Source organism: Mus musculus, chromosome 4 (assembly GCF_000001635.26).
Source record: "Mus musculus strain C57BL/6J chromosome 4, GRCm38.p6 C57BL/6J".
Lineage (NCBI taxonomy): Eukaryota > Metazoa > Chordata > Mammalia > Rodentia > Muridae > Mus > Mus musculus.
The window spans coordinates 154,835,834-154,851,279 of NC_000070.6; the positions used below are offsets into that span (position 1 = coordinate 154,835,834).

The following is a 15,446-nucleotide window of genomic DNA, read 5'->3' on the forward strand; positions in this document are numbered from 1 at the left end:
CTGCCCCTGTTCCCATGAGGCCAGGCACAGCCTCAGATACAAACCTATCACCACAGAGGAGTGGTCAGATGGTCAGAACTATTCTCATGGGTTGTTTAAGGGATGTCACTATGGAGCAGGGCTGACTCCTGCTCAGACATCCTAGATCCCCAACAAAGCAGGGTGTCTAGGGTAACTCATGGGTCCTATGTAGTGAACAGGGCTGAAATTCTGGTCACCACTAACTAGATTCGAGTCAGTCACAGCAGAAATCCTTTGGACCAGAGAGACTAAAGCCTTGCGATTGGTTCCCATGTCCGGATTCTGAAACTTGGACTCCCTACTCAACTCCAGCAGTCTGGATTTGTTTACCACAGTATCAGAGGTGTAAACACAATATAGAAGACACAGCGTGGACAGGTGGGTTCCAGCACCCAGGCATGCTGCTCTCAAATGGGAGTTACAGTCACAGCCCAATCCTAACCAGGAGATGGGCCATCTGGCCAGTGCCTGCATCCCCTCAGGCTCCATACACCCAGGCAGGGCACAGGGGACATATCAGGGCTAATGTAATTGCCATAGTCAGTGCCCCTCTGTGCCCCAGGCCCTTCCAACAGCCCCACAGGACAGCCCACTCCATTACAGAGCTCGCCTAATTAGGGTAATTAAAATGAAAGTAATCAAAGTAACATAATAGGAAATTTCTTAATAAGCCCTCACCACTGCCGACTGCAAGTTTTGTGCCTTTGTGAATGTCAAGGAGCTGAAGCGAAGGTGGGCTGTACAGGAAATCGAGCCTTGCTGGCTGCACCCACCTTGCTCCCTCAGACCCAGGCTCTCTATATCACAGCTCCATAGAGGGGTGTGTGCAGACTGTATCCCTGGAAGCTATCCCACCCACCCCCAGCAGCCTTGTATCCAGTCCCCAGGGCCCCCAGAGGAGCCAGTGCTCACCCATACCTGTACACTTTGGTGAGGCGAGTTGGGAGGGGCCGCCCAAAGCAGACCCCTCTGCAGTCATATGAAGCTGATTACCCAGCATGCCCTGTAGGGCAGCTGACAAAGCATGGACTGATTCTCAGGCCACAGCCTCTACTTCCTCCTTCTAAAACTGAACCGTATGCCCCCTCCTCAGTCTAGACCTAGCCATCCTCATCAAAGGGCTGGTAGAGCCAGGGCAACCCAGGAAACAGGCTGTGAGCACAGAACTAGATCCTAGCCTACTTGCCCAGTGGGGCCAAGGACTTGGGGCAAATTAGAAGACCATAGGACCCGCAGCGTGGACAGGGGCTGCAGGAAGGGGAGCGAGACCAGGCGTGGTATGGGGTGAAGAATCATCACCCTGTCCAAGGTTGAGTTCTGGGACTCAGAGACAAAGACTGAAACTGTGGGGCAGGGGCTAGCACAAAGCATGGGACAGTTCACCCAAAACCCAGGCACTGTACACTCCTGAGCCTCCCTCCTCCGAGACTTAGATTCTCTCCTCCAAGGCTGCCCCATGAAGCCCAGCGAAACCTTGCCTCCTTCCCTTGCCCTCCCCACTGCCTGAGCAGGTCTGGCCACTAGAGGGCATAGCTGAGCAGCCAGGCAGCTTTGGGATGTTGACACTCTCCCTGGAAACTGGCCTTGCCTGTTCTGTGTCTACTGTGTTGGGCCTGTGTCTCTAAAGGCCCAGAGCCCCTGGGGATGACCAGCAGCTTCACCCACCACCCCCAACCTGGGGCCTAATAAGGAATTTGAGTCATCAGAACCTTCCCATGTCCAGAGCCTTCCCATGTCCAGACCTGGCTGGTTCGGCTTGTGAGTGTGAGCAGGGTATTGCATGTGTATATGTGTCTGTCACGGAGGACTTGTTGGGGCCAAGAGTAGTTAACCTGGGGTCAGATGGCAGGGTTAGAAGACAGACTTGTTCTAGAGTCTTTCTCTGAGCTGATTATGGGTTGTTTGTGCTCCCCACCATGGGTTGTCTGGTAGTGCTCTCCAGTGTGGGTGGTCTGGTAGTGCTCCCCACCATAGGTTATCTGGTAGTGCTCCCCACCATGGGTTGTCTGGTTGTGCTCCCCAACATGGGTTGTCTGGCAGTGCTCTCCAGTGTGGGTTGTCTGGTAGTGCTCCCCACCATGGGTTGTCTGGTTGTGCTCCCCACCATGGGTTGTCTGGTAGTGCTCCCCACCATGGGTTGTCTGGTAGTGCTCCCCACCATGGGTTGTCTGGTAGTGCTCTCCAGTGTGGGTTGTCTGGTAGTGCTCTCCAGTGTGGGTTGTCTGGTAGTGCTCCCCACCATGGGTTGTCTGGTAGTGCTCCCCACCATGGGTTGTCTGGTAGTGCTCTCCACCATGGGTTGTCTGGTAGTGCTCCCCATCATGGGTTGTCTGGTAGTGCTCTCCAGTGTGGGTGGTCTGGTTGTGCTCCCCACCATGGGTTGTCTGGTAGTGCTCCCCACCATGGGTTGTCTGGTAGTGCTCCCCACCATAGGTTGTCTGGTAGTGCTCTCCACCCTGCTCCAGACCTGGCAGGCACTTCTTGACCTTAACCCTCAGCCTGCATCACCCAGGCATGAGCAGGTGGGGGTGTAGTGCTGGGTTGGAGTTCTGAGACACTTTTTTCCTGGAGGTAGATGGAGCCAGGTGTTCTAGAGCCTGCCCTGACCCCTGATCTCTTAAGCATTCAGTTCTCCCCCCACCCCCCAACTTGAACACCAAAACCCTCTTAGGCTGACCTGAGTAGGCGGGGTCCCATCCCACTCGACAGGGAAGGAAACCAAGGCTCAAGAGAAAAGTAACTTGAAACCCAACAGGTTCTAGCAGAGCCCACGCCCAGCTATGGAGACTGCCTGCTGAGAGAGTGCCACTAATATCTCTTCAGTGGCCAGGTCTCAGGTTCCACACAGCAGGGTCTGCACAGATTCTGAGGACTCCGGGGCCATGCTCAAGCTGAACGTGACAACTCAGACACTAACTTCAATTCCCTTCCTGCAGGTACCCAGGAAGACCGAACATGAGCCAGTGGGGACTGAGACCGTGATGTCAGCTCAGGAGCTCGTGGCCTGCCTCTGCCAGGAGGGGGACAAGCACCTGGCCCTGGAGGAGCTTCCCTTAGCCACAGCCTTCTATCTGGCCGCCTTCAGCTGCCATGCGCCTTCAGCCGTGCGGCATGTACGGGCTCTCCTGGCTGAGTCGCCAGGGGCACCTGTGGTGGCCACCCTGGAGTCCTGGTGTTGTGGGGACAGCCAAATCCCTGCTATCCACTGGGATGGCATGACGGTGGTCTCCCTGACTGGGCCACTGGCCTCTGCCTTCCTCGGTGCCATTTGCCCGGATCACCCTGCCACTGTCCTGTACCTTTTGGCTGGCCTGCTGGCCCAAGGACGTCATGTGGAAGTGGTGCAGCGCTGTAACACTCTGCTGGATGCACACTCCAAGCAGGCCCTGGAGCTTCAGCTGACACGTGCCCTGGCCTGGGTTCTGTCTGTGGACCAGGCCAGAGAGGGCATAGCTGCCTATCTTCAGAACTTTGCCTCCAGCGCAGCCCGGACAGTGGCCTTCATTCGTAGCCACCAGCAGCCCTACCTCCCCAGGTTGCTTGGCAGCCTCCAGAACTACCTCTCAGGACACCCGAAAACCAGTGCCAGCCAGCAAGAGACCAACTGCCGGGGACTACTGGAGGCCCTGGATCCCAGAGGCAGCTGGATGGGTGCCATGTCACCGGAAGCTCTGCTTCGCAGAGGCCGGTTTGAGGATTGCAGGGCGGCATGTAGCCGGGACCTTCAGCCTGACTCAACAGGGAGTAGACCCCAAGGTAGGAGAGTGACTCACAAGTCACATTCTCCAACAGCCACTCCAGCCACAGCTAAAACCTGCCTATGGTGGGACCAGAGCTAGGTCTGGGACTAGGGTTGGGGCGGGGCTGGGGCGGAGCTGGGGCGGAGCTGGGGACACCACAGTGAAAAGACAGAGCAAACAAAAGTCTTGCCCTACTAAATGCAAGGCGCAAATCTGGCTGTCAGTCAGGGAAGGCTTCCCAGGATAGGTGGTTTTTCAGAGTCCACGCATAAGAAACCATATACCAATGCCCTTGGGAAGAAAGCTTGAAATGTCCTTGCCACCAAATAGTCACGGTAGTTGAAGGGAAAGAGGTGGCCCCAGGCCAGGGCCTGGAAGTGTCTGGATCTTACTCTTAAAACCACAAGAGCGTTTTCAAACTGATGTGAGCGTGTTTCTTCCGCTGTCATGTATGGACTGTGAATCGGGAGCCAGAAGGGGGCTAGACCTGCTGGGACCTAGAAGGCCTGGGGGGAGACTGAGGGAGTGGGAAAGCAGAGACTGGAGGAACAGGACAGGAGCTGGAAAGGTTGGGAGGCTAAGAAACAAAGAGGAGGCTGGGAAGCTGGAGGGATGGTCCAGACTGGAGCCATCTATCAAGGGTCCTTGTACTCTCACCAGGAGACCATGGCCTTTACCTGGGAGGAAGCGTTGCAGTGTGAGAGCCCACTGAATCATTTGTAGCAGGACTGTGGACATAGTTAACTAACGGAGGACGGCGAGTGATTTAAAGAGTTAGCCTTGAAGACTTGACTGCAGAGGGGTTGGCTGGGGCAGTAACCCAGTGCTACCTGCTTCCTCTTACAATAGCAAAACACCTAAGATAACCATAAAGAGAAGGTTCCTTTCTGTTTGCCGGGTTTTGTGGACTTCAGTCTGTGGTCAGCTGTCCAGAGGGTCTCACAGGGCACCAAGGGGCCAGTACACAAAGCTCCTTTGTTGAGTTGTGGTAAGAGAGACAAAGTATCTGTTGAGTGGCAGGGTTCCCAGGGACCTGGACACCAGCAAGGTAAAAGGAGGAATCAGCTGGAGAGAACTGGAAAGTCCCAGGTCTTGACTCTGATACATCAGGCAGGCAAAAGTGCATTACATCATCATACAGGACAGCCAGGCAGGCAAAAGTGCATTACATCATATAGGACAGTAGGCAGGCAAAAGTGCATTACATCATCATACAGGACAGCCAGGCAGGCAAAAGTGCATTACATCATACAGGACAGCCAGGCAGGCAAAAGTGCATTACATCATCATACAAGACAGGCAGGAAGGCAAAAGTGCATTACATCATCATACAGGACAGCCAGGCAGGCAAAAGTGCATTACATCATACAGGACAGCCAGGCAGGCAAAAGTGCATTACATCATACAGGACAGCCAGGCAGGCAAAAGTGCATTACATCATATAGGACAGCCAGGCAGGCAAAAGTGCATTACATCATACAGGACAGCCAGGCAGGCAAAAGTGCATTACATCATACAGGACAGCCAGGCAGGCAAAAGTGCATTACATCATCATACAGGACAGGCAGGCAGGCAAAAGTGCATTACATCATCATACAGGACAGCCAGGCAGGCAAAAGTGCATTACATCATACAGGACAGCCAGGCAGGCAAAAGTGCATTACATCATCATACAGGACAGGCAGGCAGGCAGAAGTGCATTACATCATCATACAGGACAGCCAGGCAGGCAAAAGTGCATTACATCATACAGGACAGCCAGGCAGGCAAAAGTGCATTACATCATACAGGACAGCCAGGCAGGCAAAAGTGCATTACATCATACAGGACAGCCAGGCAGGCAAAAGTGCATTACATCATCATACAGGACAGGCAGGCAGGCAAAAGTGCATTACATCATACAGGACAGCCAGGCAGGCAAAAGTGCATTACATCATACAGGACAGCCGGGCAGGCAAAAGTGCATTACATCATACAGGACAGCCAGGCAGGCAAAAGTGCATTACATCATACAGGACAGCCAGGCAGGCAAAAGTGCATTACATCATACAGGACAGCCAGGCAGACAAAAGTGCATTACATCATACAGGACAGGCAGGCAGGCAAAAGTGCATTACATCATACAGGACAGCCAGGCAGGCAAAAGTGCGTTACATCATCATACAGGACAGGCAGGCAGGCAAAAGTGCATTACATCATACAGGACAGCCAGGCAGGCAAAAGTGCATTACATCATACAGGACAGCCAGGCAGGCAAAAGTGCATTACATCATACAGGACAGGCAGGCAGGCAAAAGTGCGTTACATCATACAGGACAGCCAGGCAGGCAAAAGTGCATTACGTCATCATACCGGACAGCCAGGCAGGCAAAAGTGCATTACATCATACAGGACAGCCAGGCAGGCAAAAGTGCATTACATCATACAGGACAGGCAGGCAGGCAAAAGTGCATTACATCATACAGGACAGCCAGGCAGGCAAAAGTGCATTACATCATACAGGACAGCCAGGCAGGCAAAAGTGCGTTACATCATACAGGACAGCCAGGCAGGCAAAAGTGCATTACATCATCATACAGGACAGCCAGGCAGGCAAAAGTGCATTACATCATCATAAAGGACAGGCAGGCAGGCAAAAGTGCATTACATCATACAGGACAGCCAGGCAGGCAAAAGTGCGTTACATCATACAGGACAGCCAGGCAGGCAAAAGTGCGTTACATCATACAGGACAGCCAGGCAGGCAAAAGTGCGTTACATCATACAGGACAGCCAGGCAGGCAAAAGTGCGTTACATCATACAGGACAGCCAGGCAGGCAAAAGTGCGTTACATCATACAGGACAGCCAGGCAGGCAAAAGTGCATTACATCATACAGGACAGCCATGCAGGCAAAAGTGCATTACATCATACAGGACAGCCAGGCAGGCAAAAGTGCATTACATCATACAGGACAGCCAGGCAGGCAAAAGTGCATTACATCATACAGGACAGCCAGGCAGGCAAAAGTGCATTACATCATCATACAGGACAGGCAGGCAGGCAAAAGTGCATTACATCATCATACAGGACAGCCAGGCAGGCAAAAGTGCATTACATCATACAGGACAGCCAGGCAGGCAAAAGTGCATTACATCATCATACAGGACAGGCAGGCAGGCAAAAGTGCATTACATCATCATACAGGACAGCCAGGCAGGCAAAAGTGCATTACATCATACAGGACAGCCAGGCAGGCAAAAGTGCATTACATCATACAGGACAGCCAGGCAGGCAAAAGTGCATTACATCATACAGGACAGCCAGGCAGGCAAAAGTGCATTACATCATCATACAGGACAGGCAGGCAGGCAAAAGTGCATTACATCATACAGGACAGCCAGGCAGGCAAAAGTGCATTACATCATACAGGACAGCCGGGCAGGCAAAAGTGCATTACATCATACAGGACAGCCAGGCAGGCAAAAGTGCATTACATCATACAGGACAGCCAGGCAGGCAAAAGTGCATTACATCATACAGGAGAGCCAGGCAGACAAAAGTGCATTACATCATACAGGACAGGCAGGCAGGCAAAAGTGCATTACATCATACAGGACAGCCAGGCAGGCAAAAGTGCGTTACATCATCATACAGGACAGGCAGGCAGGCAAAAGTGCATTACATCATACAGGACAGCCAGGCAGGCAAAAGTGCATTACATCATACAGGACAGCCAGGCAGGCAAAAGTGCATTACATCATACAGGACAGCCAGGCAGGCAAAAGTGCATTACATCATACAGGACAGGCAGGCAGGCAAAAGTGCGTTACATCATACAGGACAGCCAGGCAGGCAAAAGTGCATTACATCATCATACCGGACAGCCAGGCAGGCAAAAGTGCATTACATCATACAGGACAGCCAGGCAGGCAAAAGTGCGTTACATCATACAGGACAGCCAGGCAGGCAAAAGTGCATTACATCATACAGGACAGCCAGGCAGGCAAAAGTGCATTACATCATACAGGACAGCCAGGCAGGCAAAAGTGCATTACATCATACAGGACAGCCAGGCAGGCAAAAGTGCATTACATCATCATACAGGACAGCCAGGCAGGCAAAAGTGCATTACATCATCATACAGGACAGGCAGGCAGGCAAAAGTGCATTACATCATACAGGACAGCCAGGCAGGCTAAAGTGCGTTACATCATACAGGACAGCCAGGCAGGCAAAAGTGCGTTACATCATACAGGACAGCCAGGCAGGCAAAAGTGCGTTACATCATACAGGACAGCCAGGCAGGCAAAAGTGCGTTACATCATACAGGACAGCCAGGCAGGCAAAAGTGCGTTACATCATACAGGACAGCCAGGCAGGCAAAAGTGCATTACATCATACAGGACAGCCAGGCAGGCAAAAGTGCATTACATCATACAGGACAGCCAGGCAGGCAAAAGTGCATTACATCATACAGGACAGCCAGGCAGGCAAAAGTGCATTACATCATCATACAAGACAGGCAGGAAGGCAAAAGTGCATTACATCATCATACAGGACAGCCAGGCAGGCAAAAGTGCATTACATCATACAGGACAGCCAGGCAGGCAAAAGTGCATTACATCATACAGGACAGCCAGGCAGGCAAAAGTGCATTACATCATACAGGACAGCCAGGCAGGCAAAAGTGCATTACATCATCATACAGGACAGGCAGGCAGGCAAAAGTGCATTACATCATACAGGACAGCCAGGCAGGCAAAAGTGCATTACATCATACAGGACAGCCGGGCAGGCAAAAGTGCATTACATCATACAGGACAGCCAGGCAGGCAAAAGTGCATTACATCATACAGGACAGCCAGGCAGGCAAAAGTGCATTACATCATACAGGACAGCCAGGCAGACAAAAGTGCATTACATCATACAGGACAGGCAGGCAGGCAAAAGTGCATTACATCATACAGGACAGCCAGGCAGGCAAAAGTGCGTTACATCATCATACAGGACAGGCAGGCAGGCAAAAGTGCATTACATCATACAGGACAGCCAGGCAGGCAAAAGTGCATTACATCATACAGGACAGCCAGGCAGGCAAAAGTGCATTACATCATACAGGACAGGCAGGCAGGCAAAAGTGCGTTACATCATACAGGACAGCCAGGCAGGCAAAAGTGCATTACATCATCATACCGGACAGCCAGGCAGGCAAAAGTGCATTACATCATACAGGACAGCCAGGCAGGCAAAAGTGCATTACATCATACAGGACAGGCAGGCAGGCAAAAGTGCATTACATCATACAGGACAGCCAGGCAGGCAAAAGTGCATTACATCATACAGGACAGCCAGGCAGGCAAAAGTGCGTTACATCATACAGGACAGCCAGGCAGGCAAAAGTGCATTACATCATCATACAGGACAGCCAGGCAGGCAAAAGTGCATTACATCATCATAAAGGACAGGCAGGCAGGCAAAAGTGCATTACATCATACAGGACAGCCAGGCAGGCAAAAGTGCGTTACATCATACAGGACAGCCAGGCAGGCAAAAGTGCGTTACATCATACAGGACAGCCAGGCAGGCAAAAGTGCGTTACATCATACAGGACAGCCAGGCAGGCAAAAGTGCGTTACATCATACAGGACAGCCAGGCAGGCAAAAGTGCGTTACATCATACAGGACAGCCAGGCAGGCAAAAGTGCATTACATCATACAGGACAGCCATGCAGGCAAAAGTGCATTACATCATACAGGACAGCCAGGCAGGCAAAAGTGCATTACATCATACAGGACAGCCAGGCAGGCAAAAGTGCATTACATCATACAGGACAGCCAGGCAGGCAAAAGTGCATTACATCATCATACAGGACAGGCAGGCAGGCAAAAGTGCATTACATCATCATACAGGACAGCCAGGCAGGCAAAAGTGCATTACATCATACAGGACAGCCAGGCAGGCAAAAGTGCATTACATCATCATACAGGACAGGCAGGCAGGCAAAAGTGCATTACATCATCATACAGGACAGCCAGGCAGGCAAAAGTGCATTACATCATACAGGACAGCCAGGCAGGCAAAAGTGCATTACATCATACAGGACAGCCAGGCAGGCAAAAGTGCATTACATCATACAGGACAGCCAGGCAGGCAAAAGTGCATTACATCATCATACAGGACAGGCAGGCAGGCAAAAGTGCATTACATCATACAGGACAGCCAGGCAGGCAAAAGTGCATTACATCATACAGGACAGCCGGGCAGGCAAAAGTGCATTACATCATACAGGACAGCCGGGAAGGCAAAAGTGCATTACATCATACAGGACAGCCGGGCAGGCAAAAGTGCATTACATCATACAGGACAGCCAGGCAGACAAAAGTGCATTACATCATACAGGACAGGCAGGCAGGCAAAAGTGCATTACATCATACAGGACAGCCAGGCAGGCAAAAGTGCGTTACATCATCATACAGGACAGGCAGGCAGGCAAAAGTGCATTACATCATACAGGACAGCCAGGCAGGCAAAAGTGCATTACATCATACAGGACAGCCAGGCAGGCAAAAGTGCATTACATCATACAGGACAGCCAGGCAGGCAAAAGTGTGTTACATCATACAGGACAGCCAGGCAGGCAAAAGTGCGTTACATCATACAGGACAGCCAGGCAGGCAAAAGTGCATTACATCATCATACCGGACAGCCAGGCAGGCAAAAGTGCATTACATCATACAGGACAGCCAGGCAGGCAAAAGTGCGTTACATCATACAGGACAGCCAGGCAGGCAAAAGTGCATTACATCATACAGGACAGCCAGGCAGGCAAAAGTGCATTACATCATACAGGACAGCCAGGCAGGCAAAAGTGCGTTACATCATACAGGACAGCCAGGCAGGCAAAAGTGCATTACATCATCATACAGGACAGCCAGGCAGGCAAAAGTGCATTACATCATCATACAGGACAGGCAGGCAGGCAAAAGTGCATTACATCATACAGGACAGCTAGGCAGGCAAAAGTGCGTTACATCATACAGGACAGCCAGGCAGGCAAAAGTGCGTTACATCATACAGGACAGCCAGGCAGGCAAAAGTGCGTTACATCATACAGGACAACCAGGCAGGCAAAAGTGCGTTACATCATACAGGACAGCCAGGCAGGCAAAAGTGCATTACATCATACAGGACAGCCAGGCAGGCAAAAGTGCATTACATCATACAGGACAGCCAGGCAGGCAAAAGTGCATTACATCATACAGGACAGCCAGGCAGGCAAAAGTGCATTACATCATACAGGACAGCCAGGCAGGCAAAAGTGCATTACATCATACAGGACAGGCAGGCAGGCAAAAGTGCATTACATCATCATACCGGACAGGCAGGCAGGCAAAAGTGCATTACATCATCATACAGGACAACCAGGCAGGCAAAAGTGCATTACATCATACAGGACAGCCAGGCAGGCAAAAGTGCATTACATCATCATACAGGACAGGCAGGCAGGCAAAAGTGCATTACATCATCATACAGGACAGCCAGGCAGGCAAAAGTGCATTACATCATACAGGACAGCCAGGCAGGCAAAAGTGCGTTACATCATCATACAGGACAGGCAGGCAGGCAAAAGTGCATTACATCATACAGGACAGCCAGGCAGGCAAAAGTGCATTACATCATACAGGACAGCCAGGCAGGCAAAAGTGCATTACATCATACAGGACAGCCAGGCAGGCAAAAGTGTGTTACATCATACAGGACAGCCAGGCAGGCAAAAGTGCGTTACATCATACAGGACAGCCAGGCAGGCAAAAGTGCATTACATCATCATACCGGACAGCCAGGCAGGCAAAAGTGCATTACATCATACAGGACAGCCAGGCAGGCAAAAGTGCGTTACATCATACAGGACAGCCAGGCAGGCAAAAGTGCATTACATCATACAGGACAGCCAGGCAGGCAAAAGTGCATTACATCATACAGGACAGCCAGGCAGGCAAAAGTGCGTTACATCATACAGGACAGCCAGGCAGGCAAAAGTGCATTACATCATCATACAGGACAGCCAGGCAGGCAAAAGTGCATTACATCATCATACAGGACAGGCAGGCAGGCAAAAGTGCATTACATCATACAGGACAGCTAGGCAGGCAAAAGTGCGTTACATCATACAGGACAGCCAGGCAGGCAAAAGTGCGTTACATCATACAGGACAGCCAGGCAGGCAAAAGTGCGTTACATCATACAGGACAACCAGGCAGGCAAAAGTGCGTTACATCATACAGGACAGCCAGGCAGGCAAAAGTGCATTACATCATACAGGACAGCCAGGCAGGCAAAAGTGCATTACATCATACAGGACAGCCAGGCAGGCAAAAGTGCATTACATCATACAGGACAGCCAGGCAGGCAAAAGTGCATTACATCATACAGGACAGCCAGGCAGGCAAAAGTGCATTACATCATACAGGACAGGCAGGCAGGCAAAAGTGCATTACATCATCATACCGGACAGGCAGGCAGGCAAAAGTGCATTACATCATCATACAGGACAACCAGGCAGGCAAAAGTGCATTACATCATACAGGACAGCCAGGCAGGCAAAAGTGCATTACATCATCATACAGGACAGGCAGGCAGGCAAAAGTGCATTACATCATCATACAGGACAGCCAGGCAGGCAAAAGTGCATTACATCATACAGGACAGCCAGGCAGGCAAAAGTGCATTACATCATACAGGACAGCCAGGCAGGCAAAAGTGCATTACATCATACAGGACAGCCAGGCAGGCAAAAGTGCATTACATCATCATACAGGACAGGCAGGCAGGCAAAAGTGCATTACATCATACAGGACAGCCAGGCAGGCAAAAGTGCATTACATCATACAGGACAGCCGGGCAGGCAAAAGTGCATTACATCATACAGGACAGCCAGGCAGGCAAAAGTGCATTACATCATACAGGACAGCCAGGCAGGCAAAAGTGCATTACATCATACAGGAGAGCCAGGCAGACAAAAGTGCATTACATCATACAGGACAGGCAGGCAGGCAAAAGTGCATTACATCATACAGGACAGCCAGGCAGGCAAAAGTGCGTTACATCATCATACAGGACAGGCAGGCAGGCAAAAGTGCATTACATCATACAGGACAGCCAGGCAGGCAAAAGTGCATTACATCATACAGGACAGCCAGGCAGGCAAAAGTGCATTACATCATACAGGACAGCCAGGCAGGCAAAAGTGCATTACATCATACAGGACAGGCAGGCAGGCAAAAGTGCGTTACATCATACAGGACAGCCAGGCAGGCAAAAGTGCATTACATCATCATACCGGACAGCCAGGCAGGCAAAAGTGCATTACATCATACAGGACAGCCAGGCAGGCAAAAGTGCGTTACATCATACAGGACAGCCAGGCAGGCAAAAGTGCATTACATCATACAGGACAGCCAGGCAGGCAAAAGTGCATTACATCATACAGGACAGCCAGGCAGGCAAAAGTGCATTACATCATACAGGACAGCCAGGCAGGCAAAAGTGCATTACATCATCATACAGGACAGCCAGGCAGGCAAAAGTGCATTACATCATCATACAAGACAGGCAGGCAGGCAAAAGTGCATTACATCATACAGGACAGCCAGGCAGGCTAAAGTGCGTTACATCATACAGGACAGCCAGGCAGGCAAAAGTGCGTTACATCATACAGGACAGCCAGGCAGGCAAAAGTGCGTTACATCATACAGGACAGCCAGGCAGGCAAAAGTGCGTTACATCATACAGGACAGCCAGGCAGGCAAAAGTGCGTTACATCATACAGGACAGCCAGGCAGGCAAAAGTGCGTTACATCATACAGGACAGCCAGGCAGGCAAAAGTGCATTACATCATACAGGACAGCCAGGCAGGCAAAAGTGCATTACATCATACAGGACAGCCAGGCAGGCAAAAGTGCATTACATCATCATACAGGACAGGCAGGCAGGCAAAAGTGCATTACATCATCATACAGGACAGCCAGGCAGGCAAAAGTGCATTACATCATACAAGACAGCCAGGCAGGCAAAAGTGCATTACATCATCATACAGGACAGGCAGGCAGGCAAAAGTGCATTACATCATCTTACAGGACAGCCAGGCAGGCAAAAGTGCATTACATCATACAGGACAGCCAGGCAGGCAAAAGTGCATTACATCATCATACAGGACAGGCAGGCAGGCAAAAGTGCATTACATCATACAGGACAGCCAGGCAGGCAAAAGTGCGTTACATCATACAGGACAGCCGGGCAGGCAAAAGTGCATTACATCATACAGGACAGCCGGGAAGGCAAAAGTGCATTACATCATACAGGACAGCCAGGCAGGCAAAAGTGCATTACATCATACAGGACAGCCAGGCAGACAAAAGTGCATTACATCATACAGGACAGGCAGGCAGGCAAAAGTGCATTACATCATACAGGACAGCCAGGCAGGCAAAAGTGCGTTACATCATACAGGACAGCCGGGCAGGCAAAAGTGCATTACATCATACAGGACAGCCGGGAAGGCAAAAGTGCATTACATCATACAGGACAGCCAGGCAGGCAAAAGTGCATTACATCATACAGGACAGCCAGGCAGACAAAAGTGCATTACATCATACAGGACAGGCAGGCAGGCAAAAGTGCATTACATCATACAGGACAGCCAGGCAGGCAAAAGTGCGTTACATCATCATACAGGACAGGCAGGCAGGCAAAAGTGCATTACATCATACAGGACAGCCAGGCAGGCAAAAGTGCATTACATCATACAGGACAGCCAGGCAGGCAAAAGTGCATTACATCATACAGGACAGCCAGGCAGGCAAAAGTGCATTACATCATACAGGACAGGCAGGCAGGCAAAAGTGCGTTACATCATACAGGACAGCCAGGCAGGCAAAAGTGCATTACATCATCATACCGGACAGCCAGGCAGGCAAAAGTGCATTACATCATACAGGACAGCCAGGCAGGCAAAAGTGCGTTACATCATACAGGACAGCCAGGCAGGCAAAAGTGCATTACATCATACAGGACAGCCAGGCAGGCAAAAGTGCATTACATCATACAGGACAGCCAGGCAGGCAAAAGTGCGTTACATCATACAGGACAGGCAGGCAGGCAAAAGTGCATTACATCATCATACAGGACAGCCAGGCAGGCAAAAGTGCATTACATCATCATACAGGACAGGCAGGCAGGCAAAAGTGCATTACATCATACAGGACAGCCAGGCAGGCAAAAGTGCGTTACATCATACTGGACAGCCAGGCAGGCAAAAGTGCGTTACATCATACAGGACAGCCAGGCAGGCAAAAGTGCGTTACATCATACAGGACAGCCAGGCAGGCAAAAGTGTGTTACATCATACAGGACAGCCAGGCAGGCAAAAGTGCATTACATCAAACAGGACAGCCAGGCAGGCAAAAGTGCATTACATCATCATACAGGACAGGCAGGCAGGCAAAAGTGCATTACATCATCATACAGGACAGCCAGGCAGGCAAAAGTGCATTACATCATACAGGACAGCCAGGCAGGCAAAAGTGCATTACATCATACAGGACAGCCAGGCAGGCAAAAGTGCATTACATCATACAGGACAGCCAGGCAGGCAAAAGTGCATTACATCATCATACAGGACAGGCAGGCAGGCAAAAGTGCA

The 15,446-nt window shown here is 50.9% G+C and overlaps 1 protein-coding gene across 2 annotated transcripts in view; it reads left to right on the forward strand.

Moving 5' to 3' along the window:
* The first annotated feature begins 1,474 nt into the window (after positions 1 to 1,474).
* Positions 1,475 to 15,446, forward strand: part of Ttc34 (tetratricopeptide repeat domain 34) — a 29,818-nt gene continuing 15,846 nt past the window's right edge. Inside the window, exons 1-2 of one of the 2 annotated variants that reach the window (XM_017320227.2) lie at positions 1,475 to 1,779; positions 2,958 to 3,777. In XM_017320227.2, the coding sequence (XP_017175716.1) occupies positions 3,003 to 3,777 (775 nt within the window). In that variant the 5' untranslated portion in view covers positions 1,475 to 1,779; positions 2,958 to 3,002. The remainder of the gene's footprint in view (positions 1,780 to 2,957; positions 3,778 to 15,446) is intronic. The other variant, NM_172878.4, reaches the window with a different exon arrangement.